Raw genomic sequence first — 12,400 nt, 5'->3', positions numbered from 1 at the left:
CACGCTAACTGATCTTATTGCTTGATTAGCTGGCGTTTTTTTCTTCTCTTTTTTTACACTTAAAGAAGAGCAGTAGTGCGAGATTTACAAACTCAGAAATACTCTAAAGAGGTATCTTATACATTACACTAGAATATCGTACCATTTGTTTCATTTTGTTTACCTGTATGTACAGTATAGACACAAACAAGACACAAATATTCTTTATTATGCATTATTGTCTATGAACTACTTTATTCCATACAGCACAACATGTAACAAACTGGACTTTCTTTTACTGCATATGAATTGCACAAAAAACATTTGTAATACTGTATGCTCATTAAAAGCACTATATAGAATAGATGGACAGAGAGAATGAGAGTACTTTATTGGTCCCAGTGTGGAAATTTACTTTCTCCACAGGCCACACAGAACATAATCTCATAATGCAAACCAGAAAAAGTGCATTTTTGAAAGACACAAACTGTACACCTAAATTCTAGTAATGGTGTCATATTGTTCCTGTGCCAGTGTGCCTATGATTGGCTCAGATGAACATGAGCCTAATGTGTGGAGGGGTTTCACAGTCCTAGCACTGCATTGTGTCTTGGCACACCATGGTGGAATGAGCCAGTGGCCAAAAGGGCTCTAGGACATCATGACATGCAGAGCATGTATACTTTATACATCAAAGATACTTACACATCTTGATCCAATATGTATAATTATTGTTAAACAGAAAAAAAGTAGTTAGTGTTGTCAAAGTTTAAATATATGGATGCTTTTTGAGTGTCATATGAACAAACACATGCTATCCATCCATTTTTTAAACTTGCCTAGTCAAGTCTAGGATTGTAGGGTCCTGAAGCACTTAACACCAAGCTTTGTACAGTAATCCCTCGCTATATCGCGCTTCGCCTTTCGCGGCTTCACTCCATCGCGGATTTTATATGTAAGCATATTTAAATATATATCGCGGATTTTTCGCTGCTTCGCGGGTTTCTGAGGACAATGGGTCTTTTAATTTCTGGTACATGCTTCCTCAGTTGGTTTGCCCAGTTGATTTCATACAAGGGACGCTATTAGCAGATGGCTGAGAAGCTACCCAACTTACTTTTCTTTCTCTCTCTCTTGCGCTGACTATCTGTGATCCTGACGTAGGGGGTGTGAGCAGGGGGGCTGTTCGCACACCTAGACGATACGGACGCTTGTCTAAAAATGCTGAAAGATTATCTTCACGTTGCTACCTTCTGTGTGCAGCTTTTAAGTATGCTGCATGGTGCTTCGCATACTTAAAAGCTCAAAGGGCACGTATTGATTTTTTTTATCTGTCTCTCTCTCTCTGCTCCTGACGGAGGGGGTGTGAGCTGCCGTCTTCAACAGCTTTGTGCCGCGGTGCTTCGCATACTTACAAGTGCTCCTTTGAAGAGGAAGATATGTTTGCATTCTTTTAATTGTGACACTGAACTGTCATCTCTGTCTTGTCATGGAGCACAGTTTAAACTTTTGAAAAAGAGACAAATGTTTGTTTGCAGTGTTTGAATAACGTTCCTGTCTCTCTACAACCTCCTGTGTTTCTGCGCAAATCTGTGACCCAAGCATGACAATATAAAAATAACCATATAAACATATGGTTTCTACTTCGCGGATTTTCTTATTTCGCGGGTGGCTCTGGAACGCAACCCCCGCGATGGAGGAGGGATTACTGTACTAATTGTCCTAATACAATATTGAGCTACCTGTGATGGGCACACCACATTCCCAAATGGAATAATAAATACAGTGATCCCTCCTCCATCGCGGGGGTTGTGTTCCAGAACCCCCCGCGAAAGGTGAAAATCCGCGAAGTAAAAACCATATGTTTACATGTTTATTTTTATATTGTCACACTTGGGTCACAGATTTGCACAGAAACACAGGAGGTTGTAGAGAGACAGAAACTTTATTCAAACACTGCAAACAAACATTTGTCTCTTTTTCAAAAGTTTAAACGTGCTCCATGACAAGACAGAGATGACAGTTCCGGCTAACAATTAAAAGAATGCAAACATATCTTCCTCTTCAAAGAAGTAAGTGTCAGGAGCAGAGAATGTCAGAGAGAGAGAGAGAGAGAGAAAAGCAAACAATCAAAAATCAATAGGTGCTCTTCGAGCTTTTAAGTATGCGAAGCACCATGTGGGAAGCATATCGTTTGACAAAGCAGCCGCAAGTAAGCCCAGCAAGGAAGGGAGCATTATGAAGGTAGTCTTTCAGCGTTTTTTGAGGAGCGTCTGTATCCTCTAGGGGTGCGAACAGCCCCCCTGCTCACAATATATTTGAGGAGTTTTATTTAATATGTAATACGTGCTCTGATTGGGTAGCTTCTCAGCCATCTGCCAATAGGGTCCCTTGTATGAAATCAACTGGGCAAACCAACTGAGAAAGCATGTACCAGAAATTAAAAGACCCATTGCCCACTGAAACCCACAAACCAGCGAAAAATCTGCGATATATATTTAAATATGCTTACATATAAAATCTGCGATAGAGTGAAGCCGCGAAAGTCGAAGCGCGATATAGCGAGGGATTACTGTAGTGTACAATGCAACAGTTCCCACCCAAACCCATCCATTCATTTTCCCCACTGTCATGGGGAGCTAACATCTATCTGAGTGTGAACTAGCGCTGGACGGGGCACTCGCACTCACGTCAGTGTAGATCCACTGTTCTTCCCAAAATCATTTCACACAACGACACATCTACAATAATATCAAGGCACAGAGGGAACATAGCTGCTGTAGGACAAAGTGGGCATTGCCCATTCTGCTAGGCTTTCATGGCACACAAGGCCAGTTAAGAAAGCAGATTTATCAAGCATGCAGGCGTTCAGCTGCACAAAACCCCCACTGTACATACAGTGACTGAACTCAAGTTTGTATGTACCAGGATCTTCCTGGACTTCATGTGATAACAAAGGTGTAAATCAGAGGTGACCTGACGTTTCTCCAGAGGCCCCTCTGCAGACCTCTTGAGCCAGAAAGTGCGAAATGGACAAAGACCTAAAATCGAAGAAATGATGACTAAGATGTTCAGAAGAACTTGCCTATTAAAAGATACTGATTTTGCAACTGAAAGCAACTTGAATCCAAGCAGAAGGTTCCACCTTCCTTTAAAACCACAAGCACCCCATTTTTCAAAGTGAGCAAGAAAAAGAAAAAAAAAACAAGAATGGCAAGTTGTGAGAAGTTAAAGGATCTCTCAGGGAAGAGGAACTCTACAGAAAAGACTGAAAACAGCTGAATCCAGACCTCTTAATCGAAAAGCAATGAACCACTCTTGCTTGGAAAGCTAAAGCCAACAAATTCTGTCCTCTTTGTGAACCCGACAGTAAGACCAAGTCTGCTAAGCCAAGGCTGTGTGCCAGTAGTCTTGACGAGGCTGAGAAACCATGTCTTCAAGAAGGGGATTTCAGCATCTAAACTCTTTGGCTGTAATGAGAAATGTCAAAAGACAGCAGAAAGGAAGCTGAGGAAGCAGCAGCACAGCATAGCACTGACACGGATCAAGGAGCAAATAGAAAGAGTGCACCCCAACACATGAAGACTTCCACTTGAACTCAGATCAACGACAAAGCAACAACTCCACACAACATCAGACATAGTGAACTTTATCATCTGTGCCAAGATAAATTAAAAATGCTAAATAGCAAGTAAACAGCTAGCCTGTTTATGTTGTATGTTTGTCTGTCTAGTCTGTCTGTGTCCTGTTTGACATGTCAACATATGTATGCAGTTATCATATTTCCACAATACTTGTGTTTATCAATAAATTGTATTATTCTGTTTTTTTAAAACCAGTGTCCTTCAGTTACCTTGATATAAATCTAAAGACCGGAGACCACATCCTAAAACAGATAAAGGTAAAGGTACATAAAGTTAGAGCCTTGACAAATTATTGGATTAATTACCAGTATTGTCAATTAACCAAGTTAAAAATTTCTTTTTCAAATCCCACGTTATTATGGTGTCCTCCTGGGTGACTGTCTTATTGATCATTAATCATCAAAAATCCTACACTGCTAAGCACGGAAGGACTAGAGCAGACATCTGGACCATGGGATAGTAATGGCTAAGAGGTGAGACAGGAGGTTCCCAAGCAGAATTTGCAGATACTTATATATTGGGAGCCCATCAAGGTATTCAAGAGGAACCGAAATCCTCAGGTTCTTGTCAGACGATCCTGGAGGAGGGCCCCCTATTTCGTCTGTTCCCCTTGGGGATTTTCCAAGCCTTTAAAGTAGACTGTGTGATAAGAAGTCACAAAAACCAGTATAAAGAGTTGGTGATTGGCCCCGTATATTGCTAGGGTAAGTATAGCAAATTGGTCTAAACTGTTTTAAATTCAGATATTCGACAAAGTACAGAGGATTGAGGGTGCTTTTATACAAAAATGGCTGCTGAATAATTACGGAAGAAGTGACGTCATCACTGGAGGACAGAAGTGGCATCATCATCGGAAGCCGGAAGTGACGTCATCAAGGGAGGACTGGAAGTGATGTCAACAATGAAAGCCGGAAGTGACGGGGAAGATGGAATAGTGGATGGACAGCCATTTTCTGGAATGTGAAGTGGTAAATGCTTATTTGTCTTCTTTGGTTCTGGAAAGTTAGAGAAAGAGATATCAATACCATCAAACAACCCTTCATCCTTTATACCTTCACCCACCTCTGGGCTTGTTGACAGTCTCCTATGCGCTTGTGTGTGACAACTGTTAGGGTTGTCAGTGTTCATTTTCCTAACATGGGTCAGTGGGTTTTTCTTTCATCCATGGCACCTTATTTTATCTGCTTTTGTTATTCCTTTATATCATTCTTCACAATTTCTCCTTTGTTGCTATCAGAAATTTTTGCGTGTGTATTCTTCTTACTAATACTTTGTGAGTCCAGAGGAGTTCCATTTTGTTAACCTTTTCTTCTTTTTTACCATCCCTCCATAGATAAATGTAGCCTTTCTTGAAACCAGAATATCTTTAGTAACGAGAACAGCATTACTGTACAGATTTACTGTGTCCTTGTGTCCTGTACCCGGGATCATATTCCTAATGCACCTCAGGAGAAAAGTTGTGCCATGCTTGTCAGAAATCAGATATGAAAAAACCTGGATAAAGTTTGGCTTTTATAAATCCTCTCCTTTAATGAAAAAATGAAACAATAAAGAGCAAAGTACATAAAGCTGTGAGATCTTTAAACAATCCTGATGAACTTTGCTTAAGCACAACAACTTACGCGTACATTTAATTATGGCTATCACTGAAAAATACTGAATACATTGTACTTAGGATTTTAAAATAACAATTGTTAGAAAAAACAGGGATACTTAAAATTCACTCAGAGGAGAGGACAAGAAAGCCACAAAAGCATTTTTTTGTCATCTCATTCAATATTTCTACACCTTGCAATTATATTTCATGAATTCTTGAAGAAGGCCATCTAAAACAAATATACATTCAGGTCGCAAGAACTGCTGTGGGCTGGAGGGCAGTGCCAGGTACAGAGGCACTTGGCTCTACAGACTTCACAAAGCCCACGCTGTTGACTCACCTGGCAGGCTTGTACTGACAGCCACTTCTTTGGCAGCGTCCAGCCTGATAGCGCAGAACCTCCAAGTTAATACTGCTGCACCGTCGAGAGAGAATATCTTAGCAAGTATTACAGATATGAGCATGTATGACCTATTTAAAAAGCAGCATCAAAAACAATAGAAAGTGACCTGAACATTCTTTGCAATGTCACTTACAAAACTGATAAATGCCAGTGTGCCTGTCTGCTTTGGCAGCAGGCTAGCAAATGGGGATTTATTTTCTGTTTCAAAGAATTGTAAACTTTTATAGCATGGTCTGAACTAAATGTAAACAATGAAAAAAATCCACTGAAACACAAGGTAGTGGCCAGAGTCCTAGACTAGCAGCTATGTAGTCCTGGTGTGTTTAAAAATATCCCAGAAATCCTCCCAACGTGTTTCCCCTTCTCTTCCTTAAGAGCAAAATAAAACAGCTTTAGGTATGAGGAATCCTCTGTCCTATTCTGTGTGTTTTTTTTTGATAAAATATTACCATCTTTGAAAAAAAAACAGGCTTTTTTACTTTAAATGCTCAAGAGTCATTACCAAAAAAAATAAAAATCAAAGTTTATACACCTGGTAAAAGTACAAAGAAAATAAAAAAACTCCATTTTCATAACATTTGTTTTTCTTTTTGAAATATATGAAAAAAGACCAGATAACTGCTTAAATGATTTTGAATATGTTTAAAAGCGACAAAGACTAGGATTGCGTAGAATATAAAATTAATTTGTTGTGCAACTGAGCGTATCGTGTGGCAGATCTCTTGGCTCTTATGCCCCGTGCACAAAGGTCCTTTAAAGGTGACTGAAATTTGTCACTAATTCATTTCATGAGGACAAAACAATAAAGACAAATAGCACAGTAAAATTTACATCAATTCATGACCTATAGCATTTAAAATAAAAATTAAAAAACACAAAATGTAAATTATATATGATGAGCCATATCATGCAGCCGTCTTGGTTGTCCATCTTAATATTTACTTTCAATGCTTGTGTTTCAAGATGTCAAGGCTGAAGGTCTTCTCAAGATGGCACTGTACCTGAGAGGTCCTTCATCTGCCTTCAGGATCACATCCACCAAGGTGAAAATGTGAACTTCCTGTAAAAGCAAAAAGCAAAGTAATGTCAATAACTCCTACACTGGACTGGTCCGGACTACTGATGAGCACAAAGGCCTTATACAGAACAGTACATAGACTTCAGGAGGTCTTCCTTCCTGCCTGCATTCTACAAAAGTGGAGACAAAGAAACATACCTAATTTCAGGGCATTGCTGGTGGTGGTCATTGTCAGGATCAACTTATGAGCTCCTGCCTAGAGTTCTGTATGACAAACTTTCCATACTTTGAAGATGTAAGTGGATTCTAAAATGCAGAGAAATCTGGGGCCCAGTTATTGCCTAATCCTTGTTACTCTGCTAAAGTGCGCAATCACTCGCATTTTAAAGGAAGGCAAAACGTGTCTGTATGCATTCACACGTAGACATTCAAACTGTGAAAATTCAGAAAGGTGCTTGAGGGCAATGTGATACACTTGATGAACTTTTCAAGTTTATTACTCTTCTCTTTTTATGAAACATACCCTTTACTACTTGAAATAATTCAAAATCTGTATGGTTGTTTCTATTTTAAACTTTAAAGATAATTAGGGCTATAAAAAAAAAAAGAAAATCAGTTTCTTCAGTGTCTGGGAATTCATGCCGAAAGTATATAGGCAGCTGCTGCCTCAAATGTGTGCTACTGTGTGCTTAACAGAAGTTTCTTTAGGAAAAGATAAACTGGATTCAGAAAGTATTCTGACCTGTTCACTTTTTTGCACACTTTATTTTGTGGTAGATTCAATTTTAACTCATATAGGTATTCCGACCCTTGATTTAATACTTTGTAGAAGCCCCTTTGACAGCAATTACAACTTTGAATCAGCTTTAAATCTCAACAACCTTTGCAGTCCTGGATTTAAGCATTTTTTTCTCCCATTCTTCCTGGCAGATCTTCTCAAGCTCCATTAGATTTGATAGAAAGCATCTATAAAATGTTATGTTCAGGTCTCTTACACAGATGTTTAACCTCCTCCAAAGGCACCCCAGTATTTTCTTGGTTGTATGCTTCAGGTCATTGTTAGCCCAGGTTTTCTTCAAGACTTCTCTGTATTTGGCTGCATTTTGTCCCATCAATTCTTCTCAGTCTCTCTGTTCCAGCCATAGCATGATGATGCCACCACTATGCTTCAACATAGGGATAGTATGAGGCAGGAGATGAGCAACGCCTGGTCTTCAATAGACATAGTGCTCATAGTTCTACCCAAAGAGTTGTTTTTATATAATCCGAGCAGAGAATCTTTTACATCATTCTGTCAGAGTCCTTAAAACTGACATTTGTCTTTTACTCAAGAGTGGCTTCCATCTAGACATTACCATAAACACATGATTGATACTACTCCTGAAATGGCTGTCCTGCCAATAGGTTTTACCATCACAGCAGAGGACTTCTGAAGCTGTGTTAGAGTGACCATTGGGTTCTCGGTCACCTCCCTGACCACAGCCCTTACCCAGCTAACCGGTTTGGCCAGACAGCTAACTCTCAGAGGAATACTAGTGATTCTGAACTTCTTCCATTTAATTAATTATCAAGGCCACTGTGCTCCTGGGAATACTCAACACTTTAATGATTTTATACCTTTGCCCTCACCTGTGCCTCACCACAATTTTATTACAGAGGTCTACAGAAAGTTCCTTGAACTTTACGGCATGTTTTTATTTTTTTTTCCTGACAAGCAGTGTGAATTGTAGGACATTATATACAAATGGGTGTGAATTTTGAAACGATGTCCTATTAATTCAGTTTGCCACAGGTGGACTCCAGGCAAGTTCTAGGCACATCTCATGGAGAATTAGCAACAGCCTTTTTCCAGAAGCTAATTATTAGTCTTAATTGCAATTGGATTCGATTTGGTTTCTGGCTTGTCACTGATAGTGGCAAATAGAAATTGGATAAACTTTTTTCACGTGTGTAGAATTCTGAGGAAAAAAATGAATTTAATCCATTTTGGAATAAGGCTGTAACATAACAAAATGTGGAAAAAGTGATGCGCTGCGAATACTTTCCGGATGCACTGTATATTTAGAGTTGGAGGTGTACAGAGTGAAGAGAAAAGGAGACAGAATTTAAATGGATTTTAAATTTACAGATGATCTGCACTCAACACAAACCCAGATGCCGAGTTGCCTTGACAGTCTTTGAATGAGCTGCGAACTTGGGAGGACTTGCAAAGAGGACTAGGAGGCTACATTATGTCTACAGTACTTGGAAATGTAGGAGACACTGAGAAAATACAAGTGGGGTGTATTAAATGCTCCTATAATCAGCTACTTGATATTTGGGTGCACTGTATTAATCAGTGTAATGTCCTGGATTTTAAAATTTATATATATATATATATATATATATATATATATATATATACATATATACATACATACACAGTATATATATATTTTCCCCACACAAGTAAGATGAACTTCATTTTACAATGAGAGTTAACATCAAACTGTCTTCTCTTCCTGAATTGTAACACCTTAAAACTTAACACTTAAGAAGGTAATTAACATCAAAGCATCTCCGCTTCCCGAATTGTGCCTCACTTTAAAAACAAAGAAGAAAAAGACCAGGATGATGCTTCAGGCCATACTGATTATTTTATGGCTTGTGAAACGGACATACATAGACAGGTCAAAAACTGCGTTGATTATTTTATTGCTTGGGAGATGGACATGCACAAAAACATAAAGGAGTTTAAAAGAAGATATCCATCATATTAACAACCAGCCAATCAAATGTGTGTAACATCCCATGGTCCAGTACCCCACATGGAATTTTAAAATAAATATGGATTGTCCTATTTACCAAAACAGAAGAACAAACAGCAAAAACAAAAAAAGCGACGTCAGAAGAAGAGACACTTTTATTTAAAAGTCGGAGGACGTAACTCATGCATTTCGCCAACTGTTAAATCAAAAAGCCGCCTAGGACATTCATCTTTGACATCTCTATAATTTCTTTTAGTAAGCTTTTAAGACAATATATATCCAGACTTTGCTATCTCTATTTTCTTTTACACTTTATTTTACTGTTATTATTATTCTTTAATAAATACCATGTTGCTTTTAAATGTCTGTACTTTGTCTTTATATCTCGAGTGATTGAAACAATAAATTGAAACTGAAGACACCTGAATGGGGAGTAGCAACTTTATTTGCTTGTAGGGTTAATCAAGATTGAGAGGTTGCTCCTTGAAAGAAGAGACAACTGTGGTAAAAACAGGGCATATTGTTTGGTAGGTAAGTGGCGTAACTAAAAGATTTGCGCTTTTTAATTGTGTTACTATGACACCCGTATGTCAGTGCTGGTGATAGGAAGTTCTTCAGCAAAGACTCCTATAGAATATTATGAGATATAATAATGCTCCATTGTCTGTCTAAGGATAATTTACTAAAGTAAAGACTCCTATAGAATATTGTGAGATGTATTCTGCATTGTCTACTTAAGGACATCTATGTATGAATGCAAAGGGAATTTTAAGTAGAATATTGCAGGGTGAATTACACTTTCACCCGAGACTTTGTCTACAGGATTCCTATGTGTATCTGTGTGTGTTTTAATCTTAAGGTGCAAGAGTGGACCAACCAAGTATCGGACTTGGAAAGTCCTATAAAATCCATTATAAAACATTTGGTGCTGCGAGCAGGGTGCTAGAGTAGTGATGTCTCAAACCTCTTTTATGTGGATGTTTTCTTTCTTTAAAGTCAAGGATGGATTCTCCGTGGGCAGCAACTATGTTGTAATTGCATGCTGGCACTCAGCTAGTAGATCAGCTTGCATCACCAAAAAAAAAGAAGCGTGTTCATGGCTCACCTTGCAGAGGAACTTCGGCGTCGCTTCTTACAAGAAAAGGCGATGGAATAAGAAAAGAAGGATGCAACATCGACAAGCTTCTGTTCCAAGACAGCAGCATGCCCCAGGAAAGCAAACTCAGTCAGTGTCAGGTGCCCCTTCAATGTAATAGGATACACAGCATAGAGAGAAGTGTGTACATTGCAACAGGTACACATGTCGTAAATGTAGGAAGGACGGTCCTTGGGTGTGTAGGAACTGTTAACTTTTGAATTTGATGATTGCTTATAGTGCGGAACTGACCTCTCTGTACTATTCTTTCCCCTGCATGTCCTGGAGTACAAAAGAAACACCACCATGCACCAAAACGTGGAGACTGGGCAAGATCGGGAAAAAAAAAAAAAACGGATCACTGATTACAACCACAAGAAGGCATGCGAATGAATATGAATAATATGAATAATATGAACAATGTTGCATCAGTGCTCACAATGTTTTCCGAAATGTACTATAAAGGTCATAAAATGAATAATTCCAAATATCATATATACCTATATCTCTGTTTTTTGTCAGTGCGGCTTTGACATCATGGACCATAAGGTGCATACTATTTCAGCGTAAGCAGGAACACTCAATAAAACTGAATTAAAAAAAATCAAGTGACAATGAGATACCAATAAGGCAGATTCACCAGGATTTGTGTGTCAGCTTTTATCCATCCAGAGATCATCAGAGAATTTCCAGTTCAATTGTCTCAAAACACTACTTGCATCTACAGATATTCCCAGTTTCAAATAAAAACTAACAGTGTCAGATCCCTGGGTGGAGTAGTATGTATTGTGATCGCGACTGAGAGAATAAATGTGAAAAAAAAAAAAAAAAAAAACCGCTAACTTTTACAAGTACTATAAATTTACACCGGCTGTTACAGATTCCAATCAAATGTATGTTTTTATTGTATATTAACAAAAAGAGCAGCTCACTACTCAAAACGGTAAATATACGGGGTAGTCAGGATTGAACCGGGGGACTCTTGATTCTTCTTCTTCTTTTGGCTGCTCCCGTTAGGGTTTGCCACAGCGGATCATCTTCTTCCATATCATTCTGTCCACTGCATCTTGCTCTGTTACACCCATCACCTGCATGTTCTCTCTTACCACATCCATAAACCTTCACTTCGGCCTTCTTCTTTTCCTCTTCCCTGGCAGCTCTATCCTTAGCATCCTTCTCCCAATATACCCAGCATCTCTCCTCTGCACATGTCCAAACCAACGCAATCTCGCCTCTCTGACTTTGTCTCCCAACCGTCCAACTTAAGCTGACCCTCTAATGTACTCATTTCTAATCCTATCCATCCTCGTCACACCCAGTACAAATCTTAGCATCTTTAACTATGCCACAACCAGCTCTGTCTCCTGCTTTCTGGTAAGTGCCACCATCTCCAAACCAAATATAACATAGCTGGTCTCACTCTCTTGATTACAAGTCAGCAATTCTTATTGCTGCACCACGGAAGCTGTTGCATCATGCTTGTACCTTTTGTGAAATTGTTTATTTGATCTTTGCACTTCAGGCTTCACAAATTATACAGTTTATGTCTACATTTTGTCATTTATTACTAAAATATGAAAAACGTTTCTGTTTTAACAATGTGTTTACATAGATTAATCTGAATGCCTGCTTCGAAATGTCAGACAGGGAAATGATGTGGGAGTCGCATGGGGATGATAACAAGGCACTCAGTCACAGCATCACAAACTATATTAACTTCTGTGTTGACACAGTGGTTCCTACAAAAACAGTGTATTGCTTTCCAAACAACAAGCCCTGGAAAATGAAGGAGCTAAAAAATCTCCTGAATAAGAAAGAGAGGGTATGCAAATCAGCAGCAATGAGAGGATTATGTTTTTTGATTTCTCCAGTGCCTC

The 12,400-nt window shown here is 38.9% G+C and overlaps 1 protein-coding gene across 4 annotated transcripts in view; it reads right to left on the bottom strand.

Moving 5' to 3' along the window:
* Nucleotides 1–5,127: 5,127 nt before the first annotated feature.
* Nucleotides 5,128–12,400, bottom strand: part of dis3l2 (DIS3 like 3'-5' exoribonuclease 2) — a 612,176-nt gene continuing 604,903 nt past the window's right edge. For all 4 annotated transcript variants that reach the window (XM_051922221.1, XM_051922220.1, XM_051922222.1 and 1 more), the window contains exon 21: nucleotides 5,128–6,683. In XM_051922221.1, the coding sequence (XP_051778181.1) occupies nucleotides 6,582–6,683 (102 nt within the window). In that variant the 3' untranslated portion in view covers nucleotides 5,128–6,581. The remainder of the gene's footprint in view (nucleotides 6,684–12,400) is intronic.

The sequence above is a fragment of the Erpetoichthys calabaricus genome, chromosome 2 (assembly GCF_900747795.2).
Source record: "Erpetoichthys calabaricus chromosome 2, fErpCal1.3, whole genome shotgun sequence".
In the NCBI taxonomy this organism is placed as follows: domain Eukaryota; kingdom Metazoa; phylum Chordata; class Cladistia; order Polypteriformes; family Polypteridae; genus Erpetoichthys; species Erpetoichthys calabaricus.
The sequence above is the reverse complement of the archived record's forward strand: the minus strand, read 5'-3'. Positions and strand labels throughout refer to the sequence as shown.